General features: G+C 36.2%; 1 protein-coding gene across 1 annotated transcript; it reads right to left on the bottom strand.

Annotated features, from left to right (window-relative positions):
- Window positions 1-759: 759 nt before the first annotated feature.
- LOC124411340 (dual specificity tyrosine-phosphorylation-regulated kinase 2-like) lies at window positions 760-13683 on the bottom strand. The gene is made up of 2 exons (XM_046890433.1): window positions 12524-13683; window positions 760-1888 (listed from the first exon to the last, which is right to left on the bottom strand). Exons 1-2 carry the CDS (start codon window positions 13583-13585, stop codon window positions 1136-1138), a joined length of 1815 nt encoding a protein of 604 aa, XP_046746389.1. The 5' UTR covers window positions 13586-13683; the 3' UTR covers window positions 760-1135.
- Window positions 13684-14115: the final 432 nt, after the last annotated feature.

Raw genomic sequence — 14115 nt, 5'->3', positions numbered from 1 at the left:
AAAGAAATATCTTTCTAACTTTTTCCCAAGTTTTATTTCATAACGACGACTAATCGTCTATCTCACGCATCTATTGACAATTAAAATGACATTAAACAGTTAATTTCTCCGTATACCGTTCAAGCAGATTTCCGACTAACGAGTATTTTACTTCTAAAAAAAAAAAAAAAAAAAAAAAAAATACTTTACCCCGGGATAAAGAAAAGGAATAGAAATATAACGGTCTCATATTATTTACGACATAACTTAGGTGTTTACTGCGCATGTTACGTGATGAGAAACATGCATTATAAAACTCTGGATATGATTCAAGTCAACCCAAAAACTTCAGCAGGTTAGAACAGTGAGATTTTGAGTGGCTCGATTAGAATGGTAGGGTTTTAAGAAAACTCTCTCTCGATATTAACGACACTAGTCTTGTGTTCGAAAAAGAAAACTGACCTAAGATAAGACTGCTGCATACGTCACGAAGCTTTTTGTACCTCTCTTGGTAATTTACAATACGGTAAGATCTCAGATTTTGATTTACTGTGACGACGAAGCGATCTTATCTAGTCCAATATTCAATTCACCTCACACGAGATGTCCCAAGATAGCAAAAGAGAGAGAGAAAGAGAGATCGAAACAGGGTAGAAAATGAAAATGTTATACAGCCACTCGACAATTGAGTTTGTATTACAGCCAGTGCACTGGATTTAGTCAAAACATGAAAACCCTTGATTTGGGTCAAGCCTAAAATAGTAGTCTTGCGTTATTTGTGAAACACTCATAGACAGTTAAAACTCGAATTTGTCATTCACACGTAACCGTTCATCACTTAACCTATACTCGTCTAACGGACGTCGTCCAAACAATTGTCACATGTTAATAAGAGTATAAAGAGTCCACGCCTACGCCGTGCAGACACACACGTGAATATCGCTACAAAACAAATGAAGAAAGAAAGAAGAACTAAATCCGCGGTACATTTTTCTTCTTTTGGTCATCAGAGTGTGACATTGTATAAGTAATGACCCGATAATGATGAACCGCAGTCATATACAGTTATACATCTACGATGATCAACCACATCGATGACATAATAATGACAATAGTAACAACTACACTATCCATAACTCGAGTGGTAAATCTCGTACTATTTGTAATTCTTAAGCATAGATCGTATATCCCCGTCCGTCCGCCAACTTAGGGGGGGAATCGACGTAGTTTTGCTAGAGTTTCTGCTTCCGGAAGCGGGCGTCCTGAGTCCGGAAGTTGGCGCTGTTACCGGAGCGACATTTTGCTGCTGTTGCTGTTGCTGTTGCTGTTGCTGCTGCTGCTGCTGCTGTTGTTGCTGCGAGTCATTTTTTTCGCCAGGCGGTTTGGGCAGTCTCCTTCTCAGCCAGTTGTGCTTCAACGCCTTATTCGGCGTCAACCGAAGCTCGGGATCCCACTCTAGGCACTTTCGTATGAAGTCGAGAAAGTAGGCGTCGTCGCATCCCTTCAGCGCCCTCTTCAGCTCCTTCGAGCCTGGAGGTCCCCTTCGTTTCCCTCGACGCGAGAGGCCGCCACTAAGCATCGTCGTCCCATCGGCCATCGTCGTCGCCGTGCAGTACCTCGGGTAACCCTTCGAGCTTATAAAGTTCCGCGACCTCTTAGCGCTGTCGAGCAACCTCTGAGGCGGCATGCCCAGCAGCTCTATTATGCAGGCCAGCTGATCGGCCTCGTCCTCGCCCGGAAGGAGGGGAAAACCGGTGAACATCTCCGCCAGGATACAACCCAGACTCCACATGTCTATCGGCATACCGTATCTCGCTCCCAATATCACTTCGGGCGCTCGGTAAAATCTGCTCTGTATATACGTGTACACTCGTTGGTGTTCGTAACAGCTTGAGCCGAAATCAATCACCTGGGAACAGATTAAACGGGGAACGGTTAGATACATTCGGTATATTTCATCGGCAACTTGGCCGAATAAACGAACGATTTGGTTTGTTTTTACATCGAGATCGAGCTGAAAGAGTGAAACTTAGAACGATGAGTGACCGACGCCCGTACGAAAAATAATCCAATTCTATTGGTGAGCGAGATTGGAACGTCGCAGGGGTGCCAACTTAGATCGAAACGGGCGAATTGAGGTTATGTCGTTACGTCAGTCAAATGACAATGAAAGTTTTGCTAGCCTTCTTAAATCACTGCATCAACTAGGATTCAAGATTCGGTTAACCTAAAACCAAACGCGACATCGGCGTAACCTCAAAAAGCCGCGTTTGACAGCTGAATTATATTGGAGTGGCAAGCCTGCGTGAAAAGACGATAATCTCGCGCATGCGCAATGAAACGCTCATTGAGCCAAGTTTCACAGTTTCTTCTCGACGGACCTACAAACGGTAAATTCGTATACTGGGCCGCGATTTCCCGTTTAACGAGATTATTATAACTACTCTGACGCTGGTTCCATTATTAAAGCATGTCTATCTATAGGCGAGAAGAAAAAGACGACACTTTGCGTATGTCGTGAAACAAATATTCCACTCGCCTAGTCTGCGGGCGCTATTCGGAGGGTGGAAAATCTGTACCAATTATAGCATTGAAAGCAACAAATCATTGCTGATGGTTTGCGCGTGGGTGCACATGAGGTTACACGTTTTCCACCACGGAGTTATGTCACGACTGTGTTATAACGTGTTTGAAGAAATCTAACGGAACTTCAACAGATTAATAGGTCGTTAATTTCTCATGACAAGTTCGATTATTTTTACTCAACAGCCAAAGTGGCTGATTTTAAACAACGATAGAATTAGCTTTTGCAATATCCTACTATTATACCTATCGTATTAGCATTTAATTTTCGAATGAAAAACGATCGTGAACTATAGTCTCGAATGGCTGCGATCAATGATTTGAAAAAAGATCACAGCTAAAAAACACGTAAATCTTTTCATATTTCCTCAGCTGGTTATCCATCCATCAACTTTCTAGACGTCTGTTTTTATAAGAAAAAACCGCCTACAAATTAGTGTTGTGCGATTAATCGATAGCTTCGATTTATCGTTTTTTTGATTAATCGATCCATCGGAGTTGCTTCATGATAATTCTGCAGGTCAATCGGTATATGAATCGATTAATCGAAGAAACGATGAACGAAAATCGATTAATCGAAAAACTTGATTAATCAATCTTTCGAAAAAACGATGTTTCGAAACTACCGATTAATCGATTAATCGAACAGTACTACCACAAATCGATTGGTAGATAAAGAAGAGTTCATCGGCTAAAGAGCAGATCAACATCCCATTTGGCTCTCATCAAATAACACTTTTAATGATCTCGTAAAATTTGGCTTTGACTTCATCCACACAAAATAGATTTAGTAAACTGTATGGAATCAATATATTTGAATCTATCAGCCACCGCTCAATTATTTTCAAAGTATACAATGAAACTAAAATGTATCTATTACTTCTCAACAAGTTTAAGAAACCAACATCGATATCTCGATCGTACGTACATAAGCATCTTTCGTTATTATACATATATTTGCAAAAAATCATAGTGCCCTCCACGAATACAAAACTTTCCTCCATTAAAGGGGGTCTACAAATTGGTTCTGTTTAAATGAATAAAAAAAAAAAAAAAAAAAAGTTTTCACCGAGCGTCGTTGCACGTCTGCCAAGTTATCACTCACTGGATGTGAGCGAGGGAAAAAAAGAAGAAAGAAGAAAAAAAAAAAAAACACACAAACCGTGCAGATATGCTACGGGTCTATGATCCCGTCGTTCGTCGAGGTGGAGAGTACACCACGTGCGAAAACTAGTCCAGACTCAATAGTTATACTTATGTATATTTTTGCTAGTTATTAGGATTCTTAGATGATGTCGGTGGTGGTCGTCGTTCTCGTGTTTTATTATTAGGTGTAGGTACAGTCTTACACATTTTCTGCTTCAGGATATTGGCACGGTAGGATAACGTAACTACTTCAAGTCAAAACAATCCCGTATATTTTCCTTGTTTTTTTATTGTTATTATTAATATATATATATATATTTTTTTTTTATTATTTTTACCGCAACGACACGCACGTTTATACGCGCGCGAAAATTTATATGCAATTTTTATTGCACTTGGAAACAGCTGTTTCATTTTCTTCAGATTTTGCGAACCCTCAGTTTTCGATCACCTCTGATGATTATTTATTATTATTATTATTATTATTATTATTATTATTATTATTATTATTATTATTATTATTATTATTATTATTATTATTATTATTATTTTCTGGAACGAGGTCTAAACATTAGTCCTTGCCGTCCAAGAAGAAAAAAAAAAATCCTCCTTATCTAAAACAAGAGTCTAATATAACATCAACACTATCATATTTGTATATTATACTTTACGTCTATTAATAACCACAAGAGATTTTCGGTTCAGATAGAGAGGAGAATAGAAATAATAAACGACTGAAATAGGTCGGACGTCTAACACACAATCAACTACGGAAGTTCAAATTCACGTGGTGGTTTATCGTTGTGTACAAAGAACCAATTATGTCAAACGGAATAAATAAACCTGAGTATTACATCAAGGACGTTAAGTGATTATTTGTTTGTTTATTTTATTTCATTTTTTTATTTTTCTCTCTTCCAAGCCCAGACTGATCGTGAAATAATTGATAATTCAAACTCACCGAGTCACGTTACACACATAATTAAACCATACTGCACAAAAGTTTTGGTCATTAAATTCGATCAATTGCCATTTATATTAAACTCTTTGGCTCTTGTACAAGTTTACATACATGTTTCAACAATAACAACAACAACAATAACGACGACGACGGCAAGAACAACAACAACAGTAAAAAAAAAAATTTCCATTTTTACCATTCACTATTCATGTACGTATTACGCTGCACGCTATTAATATATATGAGTCATTTCGTCAATTATGGGTACAAATTGTACCGGGTGGGCAAAATTTTGAAAAATTGATTTTGTCTTTCGAAAGACAGTAGTAAGAAAGATATCAATGATTTAAAAAAAAAAAAAATTCGGCAAGCAGTTTTTGAGCAATAGCGGCGGCAAATTATCAAATTTTCAAAATCACGGAATTTTCAACTCAATATGTATATATCTTTTTCTCCTCAATAGATAGAGAGAAAAAACAAACTCTTGAGACGTTTTTGTTTCGTAAAACTCTGAAGTTTTGAGAAAAAAAATATGCCAATACCTAATATCATGTTCATCATCTCGAAAATGAAATTTGAAATCCAAAAATTGAATTTTCAAACTTTCCTCCCTAATTTTAGACTGTTGAAAATATATATATATATATTTTTTTTTAATTCAAATTTTTTTTACATGAAAAATGACTTGAAAGAACTTGGGTGCTCCGTAATTACGTATAAATTTACCATATTCTGGTTACTCTTTCTTTTTATCAATTATTTTTCACGTAAATGACTCTTTTTTTTTCTTGCCCCACCCTCGTATACTACTATATATACACATTCACCTCACAGAGCGTATTACTGAAAATAATTTACTTTCGTACATATATATATAGACAGCCCCGTTACCTTATACCTTGTGAATTTCAAGCACAGTTATTTTCGTTGTCCTGTAACATTGATTTTATCGATTCGAATAAAATACGTATCGTAAATATGTCCCTTCTTATCGTCAGTTCAAGTATATCACAAACTTGTGATGGCCTATCACATTGTGTTATTAGATTCTTTCCGATTAGGGTAATATTTTTATCTCTCTCTCTCTCTCTCTCTTTATTTATTTTTAATTTTTTTTGCACTTTCAAGATCTAAATTACATGTGCTGCTAATTTGACGTGGAATGCCCCATACAGAAAAATTGCCGTTGGTCCTATACCGGACCACTGTGCACACAGACATCGTGTAATAAAATTTATTGTACCTAATCAACGAACGAACGAGAATGATCAGCGTCTGTATCACACAGCAAGCAAAGCAACGTAACATCGACGTCCGATTATCGTTTTTTATTTCCTTCGAAGAAACCGTGCAACGAAAGATAGTCAAAAAGAGAATAAAAAAATGAAAACTTTGATGAAACATCAAAAGTCAAAGTTCCAAAAGTGGGAAAATGAGAGGATTTAAAAATCTGAAACATCGAAATTCTGAATGATGGAAGATTTTCAGTTCAGTGAGTTTACGGCTTGGTGAAATTTCACCATTTCGATCTGACTTTGTTTTTGATGTTCGATATTTTAACGTTCGGAATCCTGGTAATTTCGTTTATATTTTTCTAATTTTTTACACCCATTCGCTAAAAAAGTTTGATTATTCCTTCACTTCAAGTTTCGCCACAAAATAATTTGAAATTAGGCTCTATATTATAATATAAACATAAAAAAATGTGTGAACGACGTATCTCAGTGTAAATCTGAGGAAAATCTTTTTCAACTCCGTACTGCGTATGGCATCACTGTAATGATGCAGAGTGAAAATAGCGCCGAGAGAAAGGTCGACTGGATTGGTTATAACGATTTGAAAACCGTGTATAGATGCGCGAATTGCAGAGTTCCGTTAAACGCGTTCCAACCTCAAATCTTTGCGATTCATTTCGTCTAATTGTTCGATAAATCGTATATACGACGATTGAAAATCGAGAAGAAGAAGAAAGATCGCGAATAAAGTATTATATCTACTATAAACACGGAAGAAGCAAAGCTGTCTCAATTCCAATGACGATGATAAGGATGAATAAAAAAAAAAAATAAGAAAAAAAATGTTTTACAATAATACGACGTGCGCGTTATATATACTGCGAAGTGTTAATCGAACCTTGAGTATTATTACACTACACTGTACAGATTTATAAAGCAATGAGTGTATAGTGTAAAGCGATGTAGTATCAAGGTCACTAGTCACGTACTACTTGGAAGAGTTGCAGGATAGAAGAAGAAGAAGAAAAAAGAAAGAAAAAAAATCACACAAGTATCGTAGGCACGCTTATATCGTTGAGTATATGAACTCTTTGAATATGGCCTCATACGCACATCATCGAGTTGAACGTGTCTCTTATTTCGCTTCGCTCATTGACGACCGATGGATTATGTTATTAATTTAACTAGGCCAAAGACAATGCGGGGGGATTTAAGAAGTAATCAAATCCTCATGTTCATAATTATTATTATGTCGGGTATCGTGATCCAATCGTCAAGGTTAAGAAACCGGAAGAAGGGGAATAAGGAAATGAAGAGGTACTGTAATGGTTCTTTGTTATACTGTCTAAAGCTAGAAATTATTCCAATTTTTTTTCTTCAATTAATTCTTTCTCGTGATAATTAAAACAAAACAATTGAGGCAATTTTTTTTTTTTTTTCTTACGTGTTATAAGTATACGTAAACATTTGCACAAGGCGAAACGAAAATAAATTCTACAATTCAATTCAATTCTTAACCCTTTCAGTCACAGAGGGATGCTCATGTCCTTATCACAGTTTATTTAGAACTTCAAATGATCTATTTTACTTCGTATAACCTCAAAAACCCCCGAGTAACAAGTTTCTGCCAGAATCATCGAGTTTTGATAGTTTTTTCGATTTTACATCCACCATATTGAATCTCCCATATTGGATCCTCCATCTTGGATTTAGAACTGATCAAATTCTGACTTCAGATTTGCGATCAGGGAGCCCAAAAACCCTCGATTATTATTATTCAGATGAAAATATTGAGTTGAAAAATGTGTGACTAAAAGGGTTAATATTGTCAATTAGAAGAAAAACGGCTAATACAATGTAGTACAACGAAATGTAAAATATTTGTTACCAACGTGCTGTAATAAAACAACGTCGTCAACTAATGCTAGAAATCATAACTGCATTAATGTAACTCCGTTTGTTTGTATACACAGCTGTCTTAGCTTTCAATGATGCGCAGTAATCGAAGGAGAGAATTGAGACGGTAAAAAAGGGTGGAAAAACGAATGAAAATATCTTTACGATCGACAATTTAAACTACCTGAAAAACTGAACGGAAGAAGCGACTGTAATAGACAACGTTGCCAAGCCAATAAAGGCACGACTTGACCGTAATAAACAGCATAAAATAAGCCTAACTTAAAACTGAAAGAAGAAAGTCTAAATCCGTCGCAGAGAGTTGAAACAAATTTTACGATAACCGCGGCATTAGGCTCACGTATTTTTATTCGTATACACTTGAATTTTTTTTTTTTTATATATACAAAAGAAGAAGGAAAGAAAACACGTCGAATAATTGATTTGTGCGAAGAGGAATGGCATCAAAAAAAAAATCATCAAAAATGAAAAAAACGTGAGATTGCAACCTGCTTTTAATTCTGTGGCTGTGGTATTAAGAGGATGCTACAATCAGTGTTTACCGACCGAGTAGAACATCACTTATTTTGGCTATTATCGGAACATGTATCTACATCAAGTAATGCCGGACAGAAATACTTAAAAAAAACAAGCATAGTTTGTTTCATACGAAAATGAAGCCAAAAAAAATGTAATCCTGTAAGCGAATAACCACGAATGATAAGTAAATACTGTCCTGCCGTTATTCTCGTGAAAAAAAAATCAACTTTATTCTCACTCGTGATTTTATGTAGAATTTCGCCATCTGCGGTATTTTCATGTCAGTGTTCTTTAGGCTATCATGATAGTAAAAATAAGGGAAATCCTACTAGCTCGGTAAATAACTAGTAACTAACTATTGTCGAAATAACGGACACTTCAAGGACTGAATATAGCCAAAATAAGGGACATTTCACTCGGTCGGTAAAGACTCAATATAACCAAAACGAAGGACATTTTACTCGGTCGGTAAGGACTGACTATGGCATCCTCTTAACGGAACACGTGAACGCGACACTGAAACACCCTGTACAAATATATATAAGGCTGTATTATATGTATATGTATACGATATAATTTCTTTGCCTCGCCACTACTATATCCCCAGCAGTGTTGTGAGGTCACAACAAAGTTGTCGGTTACCAAGAGGACTGGCAAAACCAGTTTGCTACAGTAATCTGGAATTGAATTTAGCAAAGAGTCATAAGGGCAGCTTTATAGCAGGCAAGGCAAAAGACGTGTGCAGCAAGAAGCAAGAAGCGGCAGCATCAGCATCAGCAGCATCAGCGACAGCAGCACAGACTTCTTACCACGAAACATCGGCGTCGAAGATTGACGACTACCAACCCAGTAATGAATAAACATGACAGGAAAAAATCATCATTTCAAACATAACACAACGGGAGGTGTATGTGTCTATAAATAAATTGTGTAAATATGACGGTGAATATTAGCTTAAATACGCGATGATAAATGACAAAGGAGGAAGAAAAAGGAGAACTTATATGTACATACATACATTAACTGCAAATATTTACTGCACCCCCAAATCATAGAAAATAAAAACTGGAGAACCAAATAATATAACGTCTTATAGGTTAAACAAAATATACGCGTGTCATAATATTCTGTTGTTTTATGGTTTACTGAATCTTTATAAATTTGGGAGATATATCTCAACACTGCATCGTCACACTCTAACGTCACAAACATTAACCTCGTCATTCTAGGGTCGTCGAATGGATTCGATAAATTTGTATTTGACACATCAAAAACAAGTCAGTCGTTTATTAAATTTTATTAGGTTTGGGCAACAGCGTCAACAAACAGCATATTGGATTTTTTTTTTTTTTTTTTTTTTCAAAAAAGTTTTCCGCGCTATATGAATCGAAAGTCAGGGAACATGCAGAAGAAGAGAAGTAATACCGAGTGCAATAAATAGAACTGTAATATATTTTATTAAGCCGGTTTCCGTTGCCAAGAAATTTTTTTTTGGGATTTTAATACTGATAAATTGATGCAAAACTTAACAGAATTTACTGTATAGAAAAGAATTAACTTCGATAATGTAGTAAATTTAAAATATCGACGATAATATCCGTAACAATAATAATAATAATAATAACAAAAAATCAAACGATGAGAGGAAACAAAATTACGATAGAACAATTTATCTCTAGGAAGTCTTTCGTCCGAAGCTGCCTAAAAATATAACATGCATACATTCACACATACATAGACGTATATTCTACATACAGCAGTCAAACAACTCGACCGTGAGTAAGTATCTATGTATGCACGTATATACATATATAGATAAGCATAAAGGAGAAAGGAATATAAATAGATGACAGTGAGAATTCTGTAGTTTTTCTTCAGTTACCGGAAAATTATTTCTTTGTTCTTCGCTCGCTTCTTTGCACGCAGGTTTTACTTTGTGACTCGTTGTCTTTATACGTACAGATATTATGTGTGTGAGAAATCTTATGTTCGAAATGATAATCGTACTTTTAAATTCGGATACCAGCGAGAAAGACGAAGAAGAAGAAAATCTAACGGATAGAGGTGAAAAAAATGCTTCATTTAACCCCTTGAGTCACACATTGTTGTTCTGAGTCAACTTTGATAACAAGATAGTGTTCCATGGTTTTCAGGGTCGCTGATAAAAAATCTGAAATCAGGTATTGAAAAATTCAAGATGGCGGAGACAATATGGCGTACGGAAATTTCAAATTTCATCGAATGCGGTGAAAAAACTCTACGCATGGAGTTTCGAAAGGAGAAGGGGTCGCTGATTAGATTTGCCATACTGAATTTTCAAAATCTGATTTCAGATTCGTAATCAGCAACTCCAAAAACCCCTGGACAGAGTTTTTTCTCCGGATTCGATCGAATTTGAACTTTTCATCCGCCATATTGGATCCGCCATCTAGAATTTTTTAAATCCGATTCGAGATTCGTAATCAGCTAGTCCAAAAACTTACGATGTATATATATATAAACCATATACCAAATGAATTATTCCTTCGATCTTCACGATTTTTTTCAATCAATTTGTTTCAAACAATAATAATTTACATTATATTCCAATGATTACTCCCGAGTATTGAAAACCTAATAGTATACTATCAGAAATATCAAAAAATTGCAAAGAAGTATGTTGAAAAGTTCTCTAAATATACAAAAAGTGGATATAAAATTGGTGATAAGAATACTAACCACTATGACTCTAAGGGTTAAAGTGCTGTCTCGAAAAATGAGGTATAGGTAACTTTTTTAAGTACATGTAGTATATATATATATATATATATACCTATATATCTATATATTACTCGGGAAGCTTTAAGTACGGTATATTTATAGAAATAGTACACATTTAGACGGGAACCCGAGGAAGAAAGGAAAGGAAAGGAAAGAGAAGAGAGGGTGCCATAGGTTTTCCCCTAGCCTAGACCAAAGATTCATGCAGAGAAAACTCTATCTATATTTTCAAAGGAGAAAATAATACTTCTACTCGGAGAGAGGAACTCAGGAGGGTTCATTTCTCAACCAAAGGCACTCGCAGTACGTTCCTAAAATGGATTAACTTAAACCTTAGCAAGAAGTCGAAAGAATCAGGAAAATAAAGAGACAATAGAGTCTCAAGTGTCGATAAAGTAGATATTTGTTTTACCAGTTTTTTTTTTTTTTTTTTTTGTATCTTGTACTGTGTGCTCAATACACACGATTAAAAAGACTCTTTTGCCTAACATGATTTCATATACACAAAATTAACACGGTATGAAAGAATAATTGAAATTGTACTGTCAGCGTACTTTTCATAGATCAGCGTCGTGTGACAAATCGATGTGACGCAGAGAACTTCTTACTGGAGGTGACTTGTTTTTTGTTTTCTTTTTTGTTATACTCAAACTTGACATGAGAAGAAATTTTATAATTATTGTGTTCAGAAATTATTGAATCAGAATAATATAAAATCTGGGCAACGGTGATCTGATTTCTTGAAATAAGTTGCTGTCTCAATGAAAGCGTTTTATTGGAAAATCTGCTTGTGTTGAGTTCTGCTCTTTAAAGATTCCCGCTTTAAGGTGTGCATGTTTCTGTATATGCACCCACTCGCAGACAGCAACCGTTCATTAATTAAAGTCACGGTCGCACGACTGACATCCAGGATTTTATTTCTTCAGCAGAACAAAGAATGTAATATCAGGCAGAATTTTCATTTCTGTACTCATTGGGATTTTTCAAAATAAACTCTTGCTTCGAGTACAAAAATAAAATCAGCGTCGCTATTCTTGTCACACGCACGGTAGGTAGGTAAGTGCGCTTTTAATGAGTAGTCAAACAAGGAATCAAGTCAATTTCCATCCTCAACCCTTAATTTTACAATCATTGTTTCGCAATAAAGCCACCATTTTATCGATTCGATTGAATGATTTATTTATGATTTTGCAGAGTCTTCAATATCAAGTACATCTTTCCACTTTCGTGCGAAATTTAATACAATTTAATACGAATAATATTATATAATAAAATAACGAAAGAGCGATGGATCGATAGTGAAACTACGACAAAAATTGGCATTTAGGCTGTACGATGAGATACATCTAACAAATTTATACTTATATGCAATTGAGTCAATCGATAAAACAGAGATTATTGTATAATATGAATATAAACTGACCTTGATACCGCTGCGTCCCTGTTGTTTGAGGAGGACATTTTCAGGCTTCATGTCGCAGTGAATGATTTTGTTTTTATAGAGAGCGTCGAGGCACTGTAGCAAAGAGTGTGAAAACTTTCTAACAAGAGCAAGACTAAAGCCTTGGAACTTGTTTTTCTTAATGAGTTCGTAAAGGTTAATACTAAGCAGTTCGAAGGTAATGCACATGTGATTTCTGAACGAAAATGAATCGTACATGTGTATAATGTTCATTGTATTCTCCTTATCCTGTTCCCTCAAATTCCTCAATATTCTAATCTCCTCCTGAGCCTGACGATAAAATCTCTTCTCGTTCCTGACCATTTTAAGCGCGACGTGTTCCTGGGTCTTGTGATCGTAGGCCTTGACGACCTGGCCAAACGAGCCCTTGCCGATGACCTTGAGGACCTCGTATCTATAGGCTACGTGATCGTGAGTGATGTGAATGTACGATCCCTGGTCGTTGTCGTACCCGTTGTTGTTAGCAGCGACCCCGATGATCCCGGGCCGCTTTTTGGCGTTAGCTCCGATGTAGTATATCTGCGGATAGTTGAATATCTCGTGATGTTCGTGCGGCGTAAGGTACTTCATGTAGAGCTTCATAACTGTGTCGGGGGTCGCGATGGTCGTCGCAGGCTTTCCGCTAACGGTCGAGTTTCCTTCCGTTCTGCCATTTTTCACCATCGGACTGCTCGACTGGCTGTTCGGTTGCGAGTGGGAATTGTGGCAGCTAGAATTGTGGCTCGTATGGCTCGCGTGAGAACTCAGGCTGATGTTCAAGCTGTCCGAATTGCTGGGAAGATTTTGCAGGCTGTTGTTAGCGCTGGAACCCAAACTTGGCAAATGCGTACTTCCGTGCGCCGAGTGACTCTGGGGCGATTCACCCTGTTTCAAGACTAGGCTGCCCCCTTTTAACGGGGGCAAGTGGTTACTTTCGTTTGTCGAGATGTAGGTCTGCGTCGATATCGCGTTCGATGGTACAAACGCGTTCGGTCTTGATAGCGGCATCTCGATAAAACTACTAGCTAGTGCTAAACTAGTCATTTGTGCCCATTTAGAATTGTAATTTTTTTGTTTTGTAATATTTAATCTTTTATCGCGTTCTTCCCTTCGGTTAGTATTTATTCTATTCTTCTCACATTAATTACGATGATAATTATTATTATTATTATTGTTGTTGTTATTTTTTGTTTACAAAAATTACTATGTATTTATTTTATTTAATTATATATCGTCGAAGGGAAAAACTTTTTACTTCAGCTTATTTAAAACTTGATAGAGAGATTTGTTGTTAAGTTTTCAGTCTCAATTTTACGGTAATATATTTGTTCGATTATTATACTGATAGGCGAGATGCGGATGTTCGCTTTAAGAGAGGAAAAAAAAAAAGAAGAAAAACTGAGAATACAGCTCTTGTGTTTTTCTTTTTTCTCTTGTTTCTTCACCTGTTGTCATGCGATATTTAAGTTGTGTGACTGTGGTTTATTGAGATCGTCGATTGCAGAGGCAGTAGCGTTGGTTTATATCACGATTTCAAAAGTGTTTCTTTTCCTCTTTTTCTTTTTTTTTTTTTT

This window comes from Diprion similis, chromosome 10 (assembly GCF_021155765.1).
Source record: "Diprion similis isolate iyDipSimi1 chromosome 10, iyDipSimi1.1, whole genome shotgun sequence".
NCBI classification, from domain to species: Eukaryota; Metazoa; Arthropoda; class Insecta; order Hymenoptera; family Diprionidae; genus Diprion; species Diprion similis.
This window is presented reverse-complemented; position numbering and strand designations above follow the sequence as displayed.

What these genes read in the sequence shown, in the direction of transcription:
- LOC124411340 (XM_046890433.1), bottom strand. Translation starts at nt 13,585, where the DNA reads ATGACTAGTTTAGCACTAGCTAGTAGTTTTATCGAGATGCCGCTATCA. An exon ending in AGGGACGCAGCGGTATCAAG is followed by an intron (nt 1,889 to 12,523) that starts GTCAGTTTATAT and finishes ATCTGTTCCCAG; the next exon opens with GTGATTGATTTCGGCTCAAG.